The sequence below is a fragment of the Ambystoma mexicanum genome, chromosome 6q (genome assembly GCF_040938575.1).
Source record: "Ambystoma mexicanum isolate Mex_15411 chromosome 6q, UKY_AmexF1_1, whole genome shotgun sequence".
In the NCBI taxonomy this organism is placed as follows: Eukaryota; Metazoa; Chordata; class Amphibia; order Caudata; family Ambystomatidae; genus Ambystoma; species Ambystoma mexicanum.
The window spans coordinates 1,253,301,137-1,253,323,196 of record NC_090937.1 but is presented as its reverse complement, the minus strand read 5'-3'; the positions used below and the strand labels follow the sequence as shown (position 1 = coordinate 1,253,323,196).

The 22,060-nt window shown below is 48.6% G+C and overlaps 1 protein-coding gene across 1 annotated transcript in view; it reads left to right on the top strand.

Moving 5' to 3' along the window:
* The window catches only part of RBPJ (recombination signal binding protein for immunoglobulin kappa J region), a 231,701-nt gene that overhangs the window by 75,464 nt on the left and 134,177 nt on the right, over nucleotides 1-22,060 (top strand). The window contains exon 3 of the mRNA XM_069631847.1: nucleotides 8,537-8,632. Coding sequence (XP_069487948.1) covers nucleotides 8,537-8,632 — 96 coding nt within the window. The remainder of the gene's footprint in view (nucleotides 1-8,536; nucleotides 8,633-22,060) is intronic.

The window sequence follows — 22,060 nt, the reverse complement described above, 5'->3', positions numbered from 1 at the left end:
TTAATTGTTTTTCTTTCATAAGACATACATATTGGAGGCGGTAATATTAAAAACCCACACCGACCCCCACTAGGAATGCATCTACACTGTAGAATTTAGGAAAGTAATGAGAGAGGAAAGGGTCAGGACCTCTACATCCCATTTGTAGTCGGCACACCAGCACTGACTAGGGCTGGTTTAGACTGCAATTATTTTGTAGGAGATACCGGACACAGGGCCATTTAACTATCGCCAAGGCACCAGCTACAGGAATAACTTTTTATTAATCATCCTTCTGTCATTTACCTCTTCTCCAATCAACAGCCCTCTCCATGTCACCTTAGCTGACTCCCAGACGTACAAGGGTCAACCACCCCTTGGCACTAAAGAGGAAAAAATCCCCCACTGCTTTCCTCATCTCAGCAAATACTTCAACAGCATATCGTTGCCCTGCCAGAGGGAGCCTCTCGTTCGTAGGCCCACCATGGAGATTCCCACTGTAACCATGTCATGATCTGTCCAGCTAATGGGGGTGAGGTCACAGCTAGATACCCTGTCAATGTGCAGCCTCTGAATACACCAGTAATCGGTCCTCGTACCATGGGCGAGGGAGAAAAATGTATATCCCCTGGTCTCGGGGTGGAGCTCCATCCAGACATCCAACATATCTTCCTTTGCAGAGATTGCGAAAACCATTCCCCGCTTGCAGGGACCCCACCATCACCCCCTCTTCTATCCACTACAGGAACAGCCCACAAGTTGAAGTCACCCCCCAAGAGCAACAGGCTGCTACCCTGTGGCTGTATTTCCACCAATGTGTCTTGAAAGAATGGGAGCGGACCTTGATTTGTGCAGTACATAGTGGCCGATGTAACCTGGACCCCCTCCAGAGTACCCGAAACTAGCAGGGCACTACAATCCAACTTCCGCCACACCTTCATACCTCCCAGGCGGAGCCTTCTGTTAGGCAAAATGCCAACCCCTCCTTTTCTGGCCTTATCAGAGGCCCAGATTGCCTGTCCTATCTGACCGCCCAAAACACGCCTCTCTTCACTCGCCACTAGCCTTGTTTCTTGTAGGAAAATGATGTCAAACCCCTGGTTTCCGAAATTCCCTTGCCACCAGTGTGCGCTTCGTGGGCAAGTTCAACCCCTTCACGTGTAATGTCGCCACCCTGAGCATGACCACCCACCCATCATTATTCCTGCTCACGATTCTTGGTTCTCAAATTGGTTCCTGGCCCTTCTGTTGCAGTAACATATGAACTGCCCCAACCCCACCCCCGACTGCCTCATACCGCCATCCCCCCCACCCCCAGCCCCCTCCTCCCTGCTTCTCCCCTTCGAACTAGACATCCACCATGAGATGGGCAACCAAGGATGACTCTGCCACTCTGTCTAACCAAACAACCACTTTTCCCCCTCCCCCGCCTTTACACAAACATTTGAGGCCATGTGGCATTTCCACACATCTTAAGCAGAACACAACATTCTTGCAGTCACTTCCCCGAAGGTGGGTTGTTCAGTTTTGTGTACTTTCTGCCACCCAGCAATCTTTGCTTAGCCATGAGTTCCTTTCTACGCTCAGTTGGTACAAGTCTTGTTTACTTAGGAATTTGTGTCTGGATCCAGTGCTGCCTCTCTCAGGGACTGTAGTATCTGCTGCGCCTCCTGGCCGTTCGTGATCCGGTAGTCCGTATCACCTATCTCAAAACGCAGAGCATACGAGTATGACCAGCGGTATTGAAGCTCCCTTTCCGTCAAACATTGCGTGAGGGGCCGACAGTCTCTTCTGCGTGTCAAAGTCCTGGAACGCATTAATAGAGTTCCCCTCATACTGCAAAGTTCCCATGTGCTTTGCCCATTCCAAGACTTCCATCCTGTCCCTGTATCTGAGGAAGCGGACGACTATCAATCGCGGGCCTCCACCTCTTCCTCCTCCACCTCTGTGGGCCCTCTTCAGCTGAACCACCTTGCCTCCCTCGGCGAGGAAAAAGAGAATTGATCAGTCCTTCGACCTTGCTCGCCATGTCTGCTGCTGTCTCGCCTTTCTGTTTACTCAGGCCCAGTATGCACAGTTGTTCTGGTGCTCTCGGTTTTAGAGGTTATCGAGCTTCAGCTGGATATCCTCTTCACGAGTCTCCAGGTCTGTCAGCCAAGCCTCATGCTTTATCTCCAAGAGGTCTACCTGAAGGTGGTTGTTCTCCATCCCTTCCATCTTGTCTTCCAACTTGTCCCCCCTGCCCTTGAGATCACAAATGGATTCCGGGATATCGCTCCTGATGGCTTTGATCTCTTGAGAAATAACTTTCGGGGCCCAGAGTGGCAGGCCCCCTCTGCTTCTCTCCCCCTTCCGCCTGCCCCCTCCATCTCCATCATAGGTTCCCTTTTCAAGCGCTGCAGGGAACCTAGACTCCAGGAGGCATCCTGAGCCTCCTACTCTACTGCTCTACTTCATTCGTCTGGTGTGACCTCCAGAGGTATCGGAGTCCCTCTTGATTTGGGTGCCTCCAGTCTGCTGTGCTCAGGGTCCCTCTTGATTCGGGTGCCGCCCAGTGGCGTCCCCCAGTCTGCTGTGCTCAGGGTCCCTCTTGATTTGGGTGCCCCCCAGCTTTGTCCCCCAGTCTGCCGTACTCAGGGTCCCTCTTGATTTGGGTGCCCCCCAGTGGCGTACCCAAGTCTGCCGTGCTCAGGGTCCCTCTTGATTTGGGTGCCCCCCAGCCTGCCGCGCTCGGGGCGCCTTACTTCCTGTCTCTCTACCAGCCTCCGGGGGTGTCCTGCAGCTTAGGCGGGCTCCGGCTCCTCTGCCTCACTCTACTCCTGAAGCCTGTAGTGCAGCCGAATGACTGGCTGTCCCAGAGCCGCTGTCAACGGCACTGATACTTTGGTGCCGGGGCTCTTCACACAGCACTCAATTCTGCTGTGGTGCTTTGCGCTGTCCCCCGGTGCTGGATGGCTCCGGGGGCCTGGTGCTCCTTTGTTCTTTACCCTCAGCAGGGATTTGCCCACCCGCTGCTGGATGCGCCAGCCTGCCCTGGCCGTCTTTGCCCCCTCTGCTCACATATGGTGCTACACGCTTCCACCTCTGGGGTCCCATGGATGCTTCCCACTGAGTATGGGCTGCTCAATCACGGGGAATGTCAGCCACAAGATGTTTGACGGCGGACACGTGACCATCACGGTCCGTGCCCCCTGGTGGTCTCAAAGGAAAGACTTGTAAAGGATTGGGCCTTTTGCATAGAAAAGAGAATACGTGTTTAAAAGTTACTCACTTGTAAAAGAGTTGGTTAGTAACTGTAGCCCTGTGTGTTAACAGTTACAAAATGTTCTGCCATTCTGAAAAGTATACAGAAGGTTAGTTTACTTACCTTAGAAATGTTCTGCCATTCTGAAATGTAGATCTAAGTTTTTTACTCGCCTGTAAATTGGTTGTGCCTCTTCGCCAAAGGTAATGCTGTTGGCTTCACTTCACTATTTCTTTAGGAATATTAGTGTGCAAGTTTCCCAGCTGGGTCTTGCTTCCCCTGACGTGCTGTTAGCCTGTCCAGAATAAGTCTGCATCAGTTTTTACCTAGTCTTTCATATACTCCTACGTCCTGTCCCCTTTCCTTCATACTTATGGGACATTCCTCCGTCCTGTGGGACGGGCGGGACCGGAGCACTTTGTAAAAGCATCCAAAATTTTGCAAAACATTTAGTCCTTCCTCTCTTTCTACGCAGGGTACAGCATGCAGCTGTAACCTCGCCCATCTCTCTCCGTGCTCGGGACTGGACGCACTTGCATCCGTGGAAGATTTTCTTTTTCCTCCTCTCGGGCTCTCGCTAGCGATCACGTATTAGTCTGTCTGTCGTTTAAACTAGACTTTCAAAATTGTTCCTCGTGTCAGTGACGCTTCGCGAGGACAGAACCCCATCTTCTTTGTTTAGTGTTTGGGTCCCAATCACCTTTGGGACTCCCGTTCCTATTGTGATTCCCTTTCGGTCCGGGCACTTCGTCAGTTGGAGCGCTGGGAGGAGGTTTTACAGTGTACTACTCCTATGCATTTTCAATCCTTCATCAACGAAAAGAAGAAATGCCCGGTAAATTCTTTATTTTTTAGAACACCCCGGGAGACACCTACCTCGGGACTTCCTGGTCCAGGAGGGGCGTTAACCGCTCTGTCACCGGGGCTTGCCCCGAGGTGCCTTCTGGCCCTAAAAACTGTGCCAGAGTTTTCTCAGAGGGTCTCCTTAAGGGACCTGTGGATACCGGAGTGCACTCAGAGGCCCCTCCTGTGGGAGCTACTTGTAGAGCCAGTTCTGCTGAGTCATGGGGTACCGGAGCTTGCTCCGAGGCCTCCTTATCGGCTTCCCCCAAAAGTACCTGGTCCTCCCCGAGGCCTCGGCTGGGCTTGGTAAGACCGAACGTATGTTCGAGGCCCGCAGTGGAAAGGCTACTACCGGACCTGGGTCCGAGGTCCCTCTTACAGAGGCTAAGGAAACCAACAGTTCTGAGAGGCCTGGGAAGGCCTTATCAGTGAAAGTGTTTTCTCACCGTTCCCGCTCTTGTGGTGACGCCAGAACCATTGAGGGGGCAAGGAGTGAGCCAAGTTCCTCCTTTACCGGCAGTGCCAAGGTCCTTCCTGTGAAGGCTAATTTGGCGATTGGTATGTCGCAGAAACATTCCAGGCCGCACAGTACCGGCTCGGCCGAGGTTCCTTGTGTAAAGGCTAAAATGAAGACCCCTGATCCACCGGCGGGGAACCCTGCCTCCTTTCCACACGTGCCGCAGTTCCCCTCAGGTGACGGCTAAAGGGTGGCCGTTCCCACCACGACCACGGTGGCCATTTTGGGTGCTTTCCCTACAACTACGTCATCGGCCTCTGGTATGGGGAGCGGTTCTGTAGGTGAACATAAGGGTCCTTGTGTGCACCCGTTTCGTCCAGTTTACGACTGGAACGCTCGGATGCCCCTTCTGCACAACATCTCGCTGCCTGTGGGTTCAGCACCCTTGATTTTTGTGGTCACCTCCCTTGGATGGGGCGGCTTGGCAACCCTGCCCTCTGCTTCCTTGGAATTATCCTCTTCATGAGAGGCCTTCTCCGGCAGCTCCAAAGCTTTCTCCGGAGGATGCTTTTTTCGGCAAGTTTCAGGTACTTGTGCGTACCGACCCCATGAGGGAGTATTTAAAGGGTCTTTTTGGGGAGATAAGCCCATCTGCACCTCCGGCTCCATCCGTACCTCCGGTGGTTCCGCCGGCGCAGCCTTTGCCTACGGTGCCTCCCCCTACCCTTCCGCCCTTGCCTCCGTTGTCCCCTGTGGACAAGGCGGTGCCCGACATGGTCCAGCAGGACCCTGACCTGTGGGATGATGCGCAGGGCGATCAGGACAGCGAAGACCAGCCCCGCTCTTAGAGCTTTTCACGACCGGGTACTAGACATGTGCCTATTGAATGTTCCAGTGCCCGAGGCACCCGCTCCGCAGGAGGGTGTGCTTTCGGGGGCGTTCACCTTGTCTTCTTCGGAGCAAACCGGCCTGTTCTTGCAGAAGGACGTTTTGGCCGAGGTCCGTAGAGTCTGGGAAAACCTGCACTCTGGACTTTGTGTCAATAAAAAAATTGACACGCGCTACAACCTGCACTCCTCAGAAGAGGTGGCTCTAGCATCTTGCCCGCCTCCCCCTGCCCCCCCAACCCCCCCTCCCCCCCCCCCCCCCCCCCCCTGCTTCACAGTCCAGGCCTGTAGCATCCTCTTCTACGATGGCTACTCGGGTCCTGGGAAAAGAGGACCAGCTTCTCGAATACCTTGGGAGGAAGATTTTTGCTAACTCAGCCCTGCAGCTGTGGCCAATGCAGAACTGGTGTTAGCAGGGGCGAATATGAAGATGTGGACAGGTCTGGCAGAGTTCGAGGAGTACATTCCGGTCGAGAAGCTGGACGACTTTAAGGCGGGATTATCGGATGCCAGGGTCTTGGCCCAGGATCTGCTGGAGGCCGTGGCTCATCACATTGACACTTCGGCTCGGGGCCTTATGCTGGGGGTTGATACCTCTCAGCAAGCTTGGTTGCACGCCACCAAGTTCTCAAAGGAGGTGCAGGACAAGGTGTTGGACCTGCCTTTTGACGGTAAGGTGCTTTTTCATTCTTCACCGGATGTAGAGCCCACCAAAATGAAGGACCGCACCCAGACGGCCAAGTCCTTGTCCGTCTTGCTTAAAACTCCTTTTAGGACCCAGAGACCATTGTCACAAAGCCGGCCGTCCTCTGGTTTCAGGGGGGTTTCTAGATCGGAAATCCTGCAGAGTGGATACCCCTTTGGGAAATTCCCGCCGGAGGCAGCACCGGACTCGGTTTTTCTCCCGCTCCTCAGCCTCCTCTTTGGGTTCAGGTGGTAACACCACCGAAAAGCCTGCCAAATGAGGATTCTCCACGCTCTCACGAGACCCCGGTGGGAGGGCGCATTGCGGCTCATTGGGAGGCGTGGCAGACAATCACCGAGGACCGGTGGGTCTGGTCAGTCGCTCGTGTGGGCTTCCGCTCACCCTTACCCCACCCTTCAACCCTCCTTTCCAGCAGTCAGGGTCGTACTCCCTCAAAGCCGAGGTTCAGAAACTGCTGGACCTCAGAGCTGTGGAACCCGTTCCACTGGGGGAGCGAGGGGAGGGCTTCTACTCCCGACTGTTTACGGTGCCCAAACCCAACCAGGCTGGCCTGCGCACCATCCTAGACCTTTCCCAGTTCAATCTTTTCCTACTCCAAGTGAAATTCAAGATGATCACGCCCGGCCAGATACGGTTCTCTTTGCAGATGGGCGATTGGCTCAGCGTGGTTGACATTCAGGATGCGTACATGCATATACTGATCTGGAATCCACACAGGAGATATCTTCGTTTCTCTGTGGGAGAGGAGCACTTCCAGTTTTGAGTGCTTCCTTTTGGCCTCAGCTCAGCGCAGCGTGTCTTTACGAAGATGTCGGTGATCACGGCCTATCTTCGTCTGCAGGGTATCCATGTGTATCCGTATTTGGACGACTGGCTCATACGCAGCCCTTGCCCGCTGAAAGCCGCCTGCAATCTTCAGTCTCTCTTCCAGCTCCTGTTCAACCTCTGGCTGTCGGTGAACTGGCGGAAATCTTCCATGACGGTCTCTCAGGACTTGATTTTCCTGGGTTTTCGCTGGAACACAATCGACTGCAGAGTTTACCTGACCGGGGACAGAATTGCTGGATCTGTTGGCCACGTGTCAGATGTTGCGCAGTCGGAGAGCATGTCGGCCTGGTGGTTCCAGAGGCTTCTGGGCCTCATGGCCTTGGGTGTTTTGGCTCTTCCTCTCACCCGTCTCAAGATGAGGCGGACTCCGATAGCTCTGCAGAGTTCTTGGCGTCAAGCCGGACTCCAAATTGATATTGATTTAGGTTTCCATGGAGTGGTGGTCGTCTCTCAACAACCTGTCGGTGGGAGCGGGGTTACAATATATTATACGTATTATTACGTATTATATATATTCATTACATTTACTGGGTATTAGGGTTGGGCGATATATAGTGTCTTGGAAATATCGATTATATTTTCAAAAGTGATATAGGATTAGACAAAATAGTTGGCATTGAGATATATGTACTTGTTGCCCATTAAATTAAGATGACAAATCAATATGACAAAATGTCACTTAATTCCTATTTCAGTGCATATAGAAATTTGTATCCTACTTGCATTTATTTTTAGTATTGCCTTTTCAATCCATTTCAATTTTAGGTTGCGGTTAACTGACAATGCTTGACTTTACTGTTTAGTATTAGTACTGTTGGCATCTCACATGTAGTTGGCTTACAACTGAGTATTTAACCCACATAAACAATATTGAGCTATATATTGTATGGCGCCATTCAGACCAAAAATATTGAGATTCCTTTTTGTCTATATCCAGCTTTCGTGGGTATTTCTGCTAGTACAACACGGCTAAAAATGTTACAGGCAAAGTGCTGCACCTGGCCATGTTCTTTGAAGTACAGTTGGCTTGTTGGACACACTCACAGGAGATGGCATGGCTGGTTGCATAATGTTTGGAATTGTGAAGGTTTTATTGTTAATGTAAGTTAATATTACAACTTTACAGGTTAAAAAAAAGTCTCTGCAATTGGTGGAAAGTGCACGTATGCGTCTGTAATATAAACCTTTAAAAGAATATTCGTATTACTAATTTCAAAGTTGGAGCCCTTTCTAAGTATACCTTCACCGTTCTTAAACCCTGGTTTTAAGAACTCCACATTCAAGTAGTGGAAAATACGTATAGTTAATTTCCTTTTTCTGCAGTATTTGTTTGAACTGTAGTTGGCACTAGCACCTTAAGATTCAAATCTCTGAATTTCTTTTTGGATAGTGGTCTGTAACATTCAACTCTACAGATGTTTTGTCAACAACTCTCCTCACCCCTAACCATCATTCTCAAGAGTGTTTTAGACCAAAACATATGAAGCCGCACACTTTGCATACCCTTCCTTCAATCTTCCTTTTTGATTTTGCTTGTACAGTATAGATTAAGTCATTGTAACAGTTCTTTTTTTTTTATTATTTTGTTTTAGGGAAGCAATGCGTAATTATCTAAAAGAGCGGGGTGATCAAACAGTACTTATCCTACACGCAAAAGTTGCACAAAAGTCCTACGGTAACGAAAAAAGGTAAGGCAGAAAATTGCATCATTACTAAAGTATACTGAACTATGGATTTCATTTTATCAGTTCACTTTATGGAACTTTAAGCATTAAAAGAACATCTACTCCTCTCATAAAAAAGGGTCAACTATTACTCTGGGGAATAGTGCAAGGGTAAAGGTGCAACTCCCTAAGTATAGCATACTGAAACAAATGCCAAAAGCATACTGTAAATGGGGAAATAAAAAAAGTATCTGCTTAGATTCACATGCTTTGCATAGGCCGACATCTAGTGGAAGCTGCAGAGTATTACAGTTGTTTTCGAAAACTTGAAACGGGGCGTCGACAGGGCGTGCCAGTAATATTATCCCTAGTGTGACGTCCACTGTACCCATGGTCCCTTCACGTGTCGAGGTCCCTCAGATTGTTTTTTTCCGCCATCATGGACGGACGCTAAAGCAGAGTTCTCCTTTCGGCTCATCGCCATTTATTATTACCAATTATTGTTAGTTTTTCTTACTATCCTTTTATATTCACCGACTATCGAGACCATCTGACGGCGGTGAAGAACAAAAGACGACCGTCGAAGACTCCGTCAACGGAAACTTGGAAGGCCGCTCCGGGCTTCAGCCCACACAGTAGGGAGAGAGGGGGGAGGACATTTAAGAATGTGTGTACATACCCCTTTTCATACACTACATTTGCCTTGCTGCTGTCATTCCGTTATGGATAGGACCCCCTTCAAATTGTGCTCTAAGTGCAACAAACATTTCTGTGGGTCGACCAACATCTGGTGTGTACCCTGTCTGTCCCTCCGGACCACATCACGAGTTACTGTCGAGCGTGTAGACAATTCAAGCCCAAGACATTGAAGGACCGCTTAACTAAACGCTGGGCCCACCACGCCAGGTAGCGCGAGGCCATGGAAGTGGAGGGTGCCTTCAGCGAGGGCAGCAACACCGCAGTATCCGACGGCGACAGGGTTACTCTGGTTTCACAAGTGCAGGCCCCCGACCCCAAAAGACTGGACGGCGGCCTTGTTACGGGGACGTCACCCAGCGGCAAAAGCGCTCTCTACCCCCTCCACCAAACAACCACCCACGGCCGAGACTCGACATGCGTCTCGAGCAAATGGCAACGCACAACGTGTAGGAGAGGTCAGTTGAATCGCTGTCCTCTGGGCACTGCAGATAGACGTCACCACATGAACAGCCCTGACTGTCAAGACAGAACAGACGTTGTGGATAAAAGCATTCCTGAAGGTTGTGAGCTGACACTTCGGATCTGACCTAGCCGAGATTCGATGTTCTGCGTCGATAGCAGTAAAAAAAACATACAGGCCGGACTAGCCCATTTAGTTAAAAAGCACTTCCCAGAAGGCCTTGTTAAGTCAAGGGAGTCTAAGAAGAGCTCTTCCAAGACCCCTCATGGGGATAACCTACAGAAAGATAGGTCCCCTCACGAGATTAAAGAACCTCAGGCGAAGGTTTCCCTGCCTTTAGCCTTAAAGAAAAATGTTGTGAAGTATTTGTTTGAGTCTGATGTGGCTTGTCATGTGATTGATGTCATGTGAGTGCCTGTGGAATGTTGATGTATGAGTGGGAGAATGCTGTGGTGAGGGTTCTATGTTAAGTCAGTTGGTCCTTCCCTTCCTGGGCGGTGGGTGCCGGTGTTATGTCCTATACCTGATATCTGGAACTTGTAACTTGTAAACTAAGAACTGAAGTAACCAAAGCAAGCATGGCCAGTGCTTTATTACATTGGCGACGAGGATGGCTTAAAAGAAGAGGAAGAATCCATGTGCAAAAGGAAGCTGATGAAACTAAGGAAGCCGCCGATCTATGGAAGGTGAACTCTGCTGCAGAAAATGATATGAAGGACAGAGACTCAAGAAAACTGCTGCGGGGGGGGTGCAGAAGATATCGGGACCAAAAGAGAAGAAAAAAAGACAACACCGCCCCCAAGTAAGCATACCCATCACCCATGGCGGATAAGGGAGGAGGTTGAAAGCCTGTATCGGACAGCATCAGCAGCCCTTAAGAATTTGGGAGTGCTGGGTCAGGGGTTTCCAGAGGATAGACTGGCGTCACGTTAAGGGAGCTTAATACTGGAGCTGCGCATATTTAACCTGATCAGAGTAAAATATGCTTGAGACTATAAAAAGACCATGTTCGTGATAAGCAAGCAGTAGCAGCTTCAGAAGTATCGGAGCATATGTGATTGAAGGGGCCATGTAAGCAACAGGAATTTTTGCGAAAAATAGTCAAAAGGGTTTGAAAACTATTCCCAATGATATTTCATAACCAGGCCAAGAAATGTTTTTGAAGAAGCTGTGTGTACAACGGAGGTGCTGGTGAAATGACCGTTAGCCCAAGGGTCAGCGCAGCAGTACCTTTGCTTTCTGTGCCATATTCAAGTATGAGAATGTCACATTCCAGCAGAGGGAATCGGCAAAGCATCGGAACTTTGTTCCTCAGTGTTCCGGAGAGCGGCCGCTGAAGGATTCGAGCAGTGAGCGGTGATACTAGAGTAGAGCACCTTGATGGCGTCTAGCAACGTGAAGACGTCACGTTGCGGAATCCGGAAAAGAAAAAAAAACGCGCTGATTAAGGAAGTGCTCTGCCTCAGATGGTGAAGAGTGCGGCCGTAGTAAAGAAATACCTCTCCACCCATTTAAGTGAGGGCTACTAAGGTGCCAACTATGAAGTTGAAGTGTGGAGGTCAGCTCCATTGGATGCCGCTCCGCCCCAGTTAGTGAGGTGTACTGTAGTGGCCAACGATAAAGGTGACATTTGGAGGATGCCTCTTATTTTCTTTTAATTGACCTTGTCTGCTCTGTGTGATGTGCTTTGGATGTTTTCTGAAGTACGCGAGCAAGGTAAAACGAGGGTTCATGGCAGCCTGGGATTTAAAGCTGCAATAGAGTAAAGGTTGTTAATGGTACGCCGCTGTTTATTCTGCTGCTGTTAAGGATACTTTAATGTTAGCGGAATTATAAGGATTTAAGCACGATTGTTGCTTAGGGAAGAAGAAATTCTGTTTGGATGTGAGTCTGCAAGATGCTGAAAGCAGAATTGCGCATTTCTTTTTGTTGTGTAATATCTTAAGGAAAGGATACATTATGTGATGTAGCCGTTAAAAAATGGTAGGTCCTCACGGTGGGATAGTGTGTGTGTGTGTGTGTGGTGTGGATGAGGTGCTATGGTTTGTGAAGGTACATTATCATGAACTGTTTTGAGGAATTGCAGGTTAATGGACTTTGGACAATTTTAAGATGCATATATAGCCAAAATGTGATTTATTTTATTTTTTCTAAATGTTTTAGCTCTAAGGAATTATATGGCAAGGGTTTGAATGCAGAGCTTATTTGGGTGAATGGGCTAGTTTAACCTTTTGAGGATTTTTAGGCATGTAAAAGGACTATAAGTAGAAGTCTTCAATCATCGATGATATGGGTTATCTAAAAGTATAGCATATGTTAGGTGCTAGGGCAAGAGTGTAGGTGTATAGTCTACATGCCTAATGGTGTTAGCATAGCATTTTTGAGGATTTTTAGGTTTTAAGTTGTTTATTTAACATGGACTTCTAGACACATTTAGATACCATATAACATGGTCTGTGCTAGATATGTTTAGTTAAAAAATGTTTAAAGATGAAGTAGAACTGTCACATGTATAATCATTTAGTTAAGAAGCATGGGAGTGAATAAGAGAATGAAGAGTGGTGACAAGTGAAAAGAAATGTGACTACACAAGTTGGTTGGTGTGGAGAGGTTAGGGAGGTAGCGCCTCTGTTGAAGTTAACTGGGGATAGCGCCTCCATGTTGGTGTATATTGGGTGGTAGCGCCTCCTATTGGTGTGTAAGTATGGCTAGGTGGTAGCGCCTCCTATATTAAATATTAGGTGATATTGTGAGTAAAATGAATTCTGGAGGTAGCGCCTTGTCAGGAGTATGAGTGAGTAGTGTGTGAGATGTGCTCTAAGGAGAATGAGAGTTGTATGTTTGGTGAGTTTAGGAATAGTGCACTGTAGTATAAATCGACTTATCTAATAGTAAGGGACGGGTGGTTCTATTTTGATGAAGTTGTGGTACTGGTAGCGGACACCCTCCAGTAAAACTTAATGGTAAAAGGTAGGTAAAGATGCTGTCCAAGATGAAAAGTTGTCTGATGATTTGTTTTCTTTGTGATATTTGTCAATCCTGGCCATTGTATTTTGAGGTCCGGGTTGATTACGGGACTTGTTAGTGCTGCCATTGAGATGAGTGTTTAGGTCCATTCCATGTTTTGTTGGTGGGCTTGGAGATGGCGGGCCAGCATTTTCGTGGTTGGGTATGCTCGTTTGGCCTAGTCCATCGATTTGTGTGTTTGTGAGACATGTATATTGATTAGTGTTTCCTAGTGGTGGTTGTAGGGTTTTGCTGGGTTGTCCCATCTATTTGTGGTGATTCTGTTGTCATCCTGGATGTCTAGTAATGCGTCATGATGGCAAGTTGTTCTTCAGGGTGGCAGTCTGTGGCGGGGGCGGGCAGAAAGACAAAAGGTTTTTTTGAAGGTTATTGGATTGTCGGGTAAGTATAGCCTTGGTTCTGGGCTGGTATGTGTCTAGAATGTGAGTCTAGAGTTTGTCCGTGGCAGGGGCAGATGGAAGGAGATTAGTGTTTATGATTGTGTTAGGGGTAGATTTGGAATTGCCCAGCTGTGGTATTTTCTTATAGAATATGCATGGTAGTTTGTACTGGGTGTGTGTTATTACATGCTCTGTGAAGTACTTGTGTGTATGTTCGGTAAGGAGGGAGATGTGTTGTGAAGTACTTTGAGTCTGATGTGATGTGTCATGTGATTGATGTCATGCGAATGCCTGTGGAATGTTGATGTATGAGTGGGAGAATGCTGTGGTGAGTGTTGTATTTTAAGTCAGTTGGTCCCTCTCTTCCTGGGTGATGGGTGCCGGTGTTATGTCTTATACCTGATATCTGGAACTTGTAACCTAAGAACTGAAGTAAACTTACTAAGAAGTAACCAAAGCAAGCGTGGACAGTGCTTTATTACAAAAAAGCATACGCCTTCTACTGTAGTTCCACCTACTACAGAAAATGTAGGTCTCGCACCTCAACATGGTCATTCCTAGTACTGCCCAATGGTCAGCTGAAGATATAGGGTAATGAGAAAAATGTCCCTCATGGCAAATTTTTATCAAAAAGACCCTAGCTACTTCACAAGTTTTCACTCCACCCCCACAACAGCGGCCTCTGGGTCTCAGAACCCTGTTCAACCACCTGCTGAGATGTCTCACCCCGGTGAGCTAGAACAAGAGCCCACTGGCATCGACCTATATGACCCGGACACTGATCATGAAGACCTCTATAGCCAAGAAGCCACAGACTCTTATTATGGGGATAATGAGGACAATTAGGGTGGTCCGGATACAGACATGTACAACATCGACTCCCCAGTTGATAAGGACCCCCTGTTGTACTCACCCATAGATAATCAGTCCCTTCTGAACGAAGTACTCATCAAAGCGGCTGAGCATTTCCAAAAATCTACCCAAGAGGATCCACAGGACAAAGATTTCATTGATGAGATCTTGGGAGATAAAGACTGTATCTCAGGTATTCCCTGTCCAGCAAAAGGTACAACCCTCGCTGGAAACACCTAACCAGGCGCGAGCGGTGAACCCCGGCATAGAAAAAACTTTTCAGGCCTGCTCCATCAGACCCGCTGTACATCAAGGAGCAGTTAAAGCCTGACTCGCTCGTTACTACGACAAGGAAAAGAGCAGGTACTCGCCTAGCCTCCTCTGAGGCTCCTCCAGTCAAGGGAAGTAAAAGGCTATACACAATGGGTAGGAAGGTTGCCTCTTCCGCTGCATTCCAGACCAGAATAGCTAATGACTACTTTATTAGCCAGTTTCAACTGCCATAAATGGGATGAGGCGTCGGCTTTACTCGCCTCAGCTCCGGAACCCCTCAACACTCAATTGGCATTGATGACTTCGGAAGGAAGGGCAGTTTCAAGCTGCTTGCTAAAAGCAGTCTTGACGCCGCAGACAACGCTGGCAGAGCCATAGCTGAGGGAACCATTAAGTGTCACGCTTGGTTACGCCAATCTGGTTTTAAGATGGACGTAGACCACTCTCATTAACATGCCCGTCAAGCCCAATGTACTCTTTGGCAAGGCTGTCAAGGACGCCTTGACACCCAAAGAAGGATATGATGCACTGAAATCATTGGGCCAATTGACCAATAAACCTCCTGGCCAGAGGGGAAACAGCAATTTTCGTTGCTCACGCGGACAATTTTCCCAGAAGGGTTCCAGCTATAACCACTGTCAGGGTACAGCATGGCAGAACATTCAAGGCCAAGCCTCTCAGAATTACCAGAGAGGACCGCGCTGAACACTCAGTCGGGGAAGGGGTCCCTTCTCCAGAGGTGGTACCCCACCTCAAAAACAGTGACGTCCCGCTTCAAGTGCCCTACCATGCCTCTCTAGTAGGAGGGCGCATTTCCAACTCCACCCAACCATGGGAGGGAATCGCCTCAGACGATGGGTTCTGTCCACCCTTAGCGGCCGGATATTGTATAGAGCTCCTCAAGCGACCCCGGAACCACCCCCCATTCCAGAAAACCCACTCCAAAGAACCAGCGCATCCTCTTCGAGGATATCGCCACGCTGCTCCAAAAGCACACCATAGAAATCGTCCCAGCCAACCAGGTAAACGAGGATATTTATTCAACTTACTTCCTTGTGCCAAAGAAATATGTTACAATGCGCCCGGTATTAGATTTACGCCCTGCAAACAAATGTCAAGCCACAAAAGTTCTGCATGACTACGCTACAAGAGGTAATCCATCTGCTAAAATAGGGGATTGGCAACACTGGCTATGAAAGATGCCTATATTCATATTTCTATGTTCCCAGCGCACAGACGATTCATGTGTTTCAAGATAGCGAAGCAGCACTACCAATTCAAGGTGCTGCACTTCGGAATGGCATCTGCTCCAAGGGTATTTACAAAGGTACTGGCGGTGGTGGCAGCACACCTGCGCAGGGAGGCAATCCCAGTGTACTCTTACCTGGACAACTAGCTAATTACAGGGGAGACTCCCTAATTGGCAGGCAAAACATTTAAAGAACTATCAACCTTCTCTTTCAATTGGGCTTCTCCATCAACTAGAAAAAAAATCAAGCCTTGTGCCAAGCACAACCAAACAGTTCATAGGAGCTGTTATAAACACAGGAGGGTTGGTCTTTCTGTCAGAGGAAAGAGTCCAAAACATGTTACTGCAAATACCACATTATCAGGCTGGCCATCAGATAAGGGTGCACAAAGCTTTGTTTGCTAGGCATGATGGTATCTTGCACTTACTTGGTGCCACACGCGCGCCTGCGCCCCATGCAGGAGTGGTTGCCGAAACAGTGGTCTCAGGTGAGTGGTCAGTGGGATGATCTAGTGGTCGTTTCGCCAACACTAGTACAAAATCCTCACTGGTGGACAAGAGAAAATCTGCTGAAGGGGAAACCCTTCCACGATACGGAAGTACAAGCGATTGTCACGACAGATGCCCCACTCGCTGGATGGGGGGGCTCATTACCTTCACCACACAGCTCGGGGTCTGTGGTCTCAGGAGGCTGCACAGAACCACCTCATTCTGCTGGAACTACTGGCAGTATTCAAAGCCCTTCAGGCATTTGAGTTTCATCTAGCAAACCAATCTGTGCAAGTCCTGACAGACAGCTCTACAGTGATGTTTTACATCAACAAGCAGGGGTGCACACGTTCTCAGAATCTGTCCGGGCTTGCGCAATACATTTTGAGATGGGCACTCAGACGGAAAAAGTTCGTCATCCCAACATGTTCCAGGGGAACTAAAGGCTCTAGCAGACTCATTGAGCAGAGATCCCCTACCAGAGGAACACGAGTGACGTCTACACAAAGAAGTCGTAGAACACCTCTTCTCTCAATGGGGTTTTCCAACTATAGACCTATTTGCCACAAGCGAAAATCGTCAATACCCAGACTTCGCGTCCCGGTTCCCCACGCCAGGCTCTAAGGGGGAACGCCCTATGGATGGAACTAGTCAGGGAAGTTTGCTTACGCTTTCTCCTCCCCTCCCCCGACTCCTCATGAGGAAGGTGGTGAACAAGATACACAAGGAACCAATGACACCGATCCTTGTTGCTCCTATGTGGGCAGGACAGCCGTGGTATCCACACCTATGCAAATTGGTGGTGTGCGACCCCATCAAACTCTCGTGCAGTACAACCTACTCACCCAGCACAGAGGATTAACACTGCATCCTCAACCCAATTCGATGAACTTGGCAGCATGGCTCCTGAAGTCATAGAGTTCGGCCATCTCAGTTTACCCCAGAGATGTATGGACATCTTAAGAGTCTAGAAAACATAACACAAGACACTTTGATAAGTGGTAATGTCCTGTTTGGGAAAGCGTTGGAGGAAGCGCTGAAGACGGCTAAGGACGAATATGACACCTTAAAATCCCTTGGCCAACTAACAAATAAGCCCACAAACCAGCGGGGAACTAACAATTTTCGTCGCTTTCGAGACCAAAACTCCCAGAGGGTCCAATTACTACCAGAACCAAGGAACCTCGTGGGACGGCAAACAAGTTACCCAGGGTTTTGCCAGTAGGGGGGAGAGGCAGCCCAGGTAGAGGCGCTATGCCGCCCAACAAACAGATGTTCAGCTCTGAGTCCCTTCCCATGCATCCCCAGTAGGAGGGCGCATTTCCATCTTCACCCATGCATGGGAAGGGATCACTTTGGACAGATGGGTGCTGTCCCCAGTGTCCGGGATAATGTATAGAACTACTGCAACGCCTCCACGCCCATCCTCCAAGACAGAAAATACGCTGCTTGGAGCACCAAAGAATCCTCCTCGAGGGGATAGTCACTCTTCTTGCAAAGGACGCAATGGAACTCGTCCCGGGCAACCAGGTAAACGAGGGTATTTAATCAACTTATTCCCTTGTGCCAAAAAAAATCCAACGATGCGCCCAGTATTAGACTTACGCCCTGCAAACAAGTATGTCAAGCCACAAAATCCCGCATGACTACACTCGAGGTAATCCCCCTACTAAAAAGAGATTACATGGCAACATTGGATATGAAAGATGCTTATTTTCATATTTCCATGTTCCCAGCGCACAGAAGATTCTTGCGTTTCAAGGTAGACAGCCAGCACTACCAGTTCAAGGTGCTGCCCTTCCGTATAGTCTCGGCTCCAAGGGTATTCACCAAGGTACTGGCGGTGTTGTTGGCGCACCTACATAGGGAGGCAATCCCAGTGTACCCCTACCTGGATGGCTGGCTCATCACAGGGGAAACCCCCGTAATTTGCAGATCCAACATTCATGGAACAATCAACCTCCTCTTACAATTGGGCTTCTCAATCAACGAGAAAAAATCAGGCCTTGTGCCAAGCACCTCCAAACAGTTCCTAGGAGCTGTCCTAGACACCAAAGAGGGGTTGGCCTTTCCATCGGAGGAAATGATTTGGAATCTGTTACTGCAAATTCCTCTCAGTCCGGTCGCCAGATAAGGGTGCGCAAAACGATGTGTTTGCTAGGCATGATGGCATCATGCATTTACCTAGTTCCCCACGCGCGCCTGCGCGTGCCACCCATGCAAGAATGGTTGGTGAAACGGTGGTCTCGGGCAAGTGGTTAGTAGGACAATCTAGTGGTCGTTTCGCCAACACTAGTACAGAGTCTTTGCTGGTGGACAAGAGAATCTTTCAAAGGGGAAACCGTTTTATGATCCAGAAATACAGGCCGTAGTCACAACAGAAGCTTCCCTGTCAGGGTGGGGAGCACACCTCCTTCACCGCAAAGCTCAGGGTCTCTGGTCTCACACAGTGGCTCAGAATCACATCAACTTGCTAGAACTTCTGGCAGTCTTCAGAGCGCTTCGGGCATTCGAACCCCACCTATCCAACCTGTCAGTGCAGATCCTAACACAGCACAACAGCAATGTTTTACATAAACAAACAAGGGGGCACTCGTTCGCCAAATCTGTCCAGGCTTGCCCAGAAAATTTGGATATGGGCACTCAAGCGGAACATTAACCTGTCATCTCAACATGTTCCAGGGGATCTCCAGGGGATCTCAATTCACTAGCGGACGCTTTTGAGCAGAGATCCCCTCCAAGAAGAACACGAATGGCGTCTACACGAAGAAGTCGTAGGAGATCTCCTCTCTCACTGGGGTTTCCCCACTATAGACCTATTTTGCCACAAGCAAAAACAGACCATGCACAGAATTTGCATCCAGGTTCCCCCAGCCAGGCTCCAAGGGGAATGCTCTATGGATGAATTGGTCAGGGATGTTTGCCTATGCTTTTCCACCAACCCCTCTGATGAGGAAGGTGGTCAACAAGATACACAGGGAATCGATGACGCACATCCTAGTTGCTCCTATGTGATCGAGACAAGGTGTTTCTTCCCACCAAGAGGGTGAATGGTGTACCATCAATGGAAAAATGGCTACTTTTTTTTAGCAAAGTTGGAATGTTCTTCTTCAACAATGACATCATTGGGTGTAGAAATGCGATTTTCTTCCATGACAATGGCATGTCTGTCGAACATTGGCAATGGTATTTTGTTGCAGCATTTACAAGATTCATTGAAAACCTTACTTTAAGAATGCGCGGAGTACAGGAAAAGAAAAATCTGTATAAAAAGCGAAAAACCTTTGTATTATCCATACTACTAACAAGACTATGCACCTGTTCTAATGCAGTTTGTTCCCTTCGAGAGGGCTGAAGATGTTTCAGCAATGGAAGCATGTCTATATTTTTGTATGATGCTAAAATGTTTTTCTGCAAGATTGACTTAACTCATTTTGTTGGGATCTTGCGTGATGCCAAAGTCTCGCCAGACCTTGGGTGAACTCCCGAAGAGCTGGGAAGAGCGAGCGCAAAGCCGACACCGACTCAGACTAAGCCGGCAGAGGACACTGAGCAGGTCTAGCTTTCGGCCCTCCTCTCAAATGAGCTGGAAAACTACTTCAAAGTCTGCATTTCATCACCCTGCACTGTTGAAGGCCAGCTACCTTTCGACTAAATGCTGTGCTAGTCTGTTTTGCACCGCTGATTTTGCTGCAGTTATAAAGAGTTAAGCTTGTAACACAAGCTTCTGATACATCATTTTACAACAAATGCTTCAGAAAATGCGGATTTATTCCATGACAATGTCCTTTTTGTGCAATATTGGTAATGGTGTTTGTAGTTGCATGTACAGGATTGGGTGAGGAGGTTGTTGTAAGAATGGACGGAGTGCACAAATATAAAAATCTCTATAGAAACCATGGGAAGAGTTTTCCCTTAAGCATCTAAACAAAACCGCAACTGTCTCTTTTTAGAGCCACCACTACATATAACATCTCCTGTCCTGGTTAAAATTTATTCCGCCACGTCTACACACAGCACGAAAAGTATGCGTAAACTGTTAGTTCCGTCATTCCACATGCACATCCGGGCCATTTTCAGAATGTAATCCCTTTACTAAAAAAGTTTCTTGCGTTTCAAGATAGCGAACCAGCACTACCCATTCAAGGTGCTACCCTTCGGAATAGCATCTGCTCCAAGGGCATTCACAAAGGTACTGGCGTTGGTGGCAGCACACCTGCGCAGGGAGGCAATACCAGTGTACCCTTACCTGGACATCTGGCTGATTACAGGGGCGTCCCCTCTAATTTGCAGGCAAAACACTCCCGAGAACTATCAACCTACTCTTTCAATTGGGCTTTTCCATCAACGAGCAAAGAATTCAAGCCTTGTGCCAAGCACAACCAAACAGTTCCTTGGAGCCGTCTTAAACACACGAGGGGTTGGTCTTTCCATCAGAGGAAAGAGTCCAGAATGTTATTGCAAATACCACATTATCAGGCCGGCTGCCAGATAAGGGTGCACAAAGCAATGCGTTGGCTAGGCATGATGCCATCTTGCATTTACCTGGTTCCTCACGTATGACTGCACATGCGACCCATGCAGGAATGGTTGGCGAAACAATGGTCTCGGGCAATCGGTCAGTGGGACGATGTAGTGGTCGTTTCGCCGACAGTAGTACAACATATTTGGTGTTGGACAAAAGAAAATCTACTGATGGGGAAACACTTCTACGATCCAGAGATGCAGGCGATTATCACAACGGACGCCTCTCTTGCTGGGTTTTGGGCCCACTACCTTTACCACACAGGTCAGGGTCTGTGGTCTCGCACAACAGCTCAAAACCACATCAATCTGCTAGAACTTCTGGCAGTATTCAAGGCCCTTCAGGCGTTCGAACCCCACTTAAAGAACCAATCCGTGCAGGTCCATACAGACCGCACTACAGCTATGTTTTACCTTCACCCACTCGATAAATGCTACAATAGATCATACCTCTATAAAGTTGGGTGAACATTAGCACTTGCCCCACTAATTAAGCTATAGATATTGGCTGGGGCATGGACCAAAGAGTGGTGAATATGCAGGCAGACTCCACCCCTGGACATAAGTGCAAGTGTTCCCATTTCGACATACCAAAGGGGGTAGAAGCAGTAACTTGAATGAGCAACCGAATAAGATGATGAATGCTGAGCAGGCATCAACGCATGGAGCGGGTAAACCTGGGCCTACTAATGCCGATCATCCTACTAGATTAGGAATGCTTTCTGGGCTAGACTGCAAGAGACGCACTAATGCCAGCCCGCCCCGCATACAAACTGGGGCCACATAGGCAGCCGGTTGCCCAACCTGATCAAGTTTATGCATATGAACAGATACCATACTGGAAAGGGACAGTGAGTGTCGTACAGCCCCCGAGCTGGACATAGACAGAGGCCCAACACCCCACCTGATTAGAAATACGGAATTTGCGCCTCACTTCAAGCCTTGAATTCCAACTAACCAACCTACTAACGACTTCACCCTCTGCATACACCTCTCAAATTCTAACTAAACACAATTACAAACTTACAACACAAAGTCCGCACAAACTTCACCTCACTGCAACAACAAAACAAAGCACGCATAGACCTGCATAACAGCATACACCGCCCTCCGGCAGTACAACACCCCAAGCCCAGCCAACGGAATTCCGGGCTGAGGCCGCCAACAGCACATCACTGCTCTCTTGCACTTCTCCAGCTCATCCCCACTAACTCCCCCCCTCCCCCACACCTCCTTTCTTTCAGAACCGCCAAAGCACCAGGGGACCACTCAGGTGGGTGGTAGTGCGCGGTACAAATATCTTTGAACATTAACATAAAGAAGGGGACACACGTTCTCCAAATCTGTCCAAACTTGCACAGCAAATCTGGAAATGGGCACTCAAACGGAAGATATTCCTATCGTCCCAGCACGTTCCAGGGGAATTCTACTCTTGCAGAATCATTGAGCATAGATCCCCCTACCAGAGGAATACGAGCTGCAACTACGCGCAGAGGTCG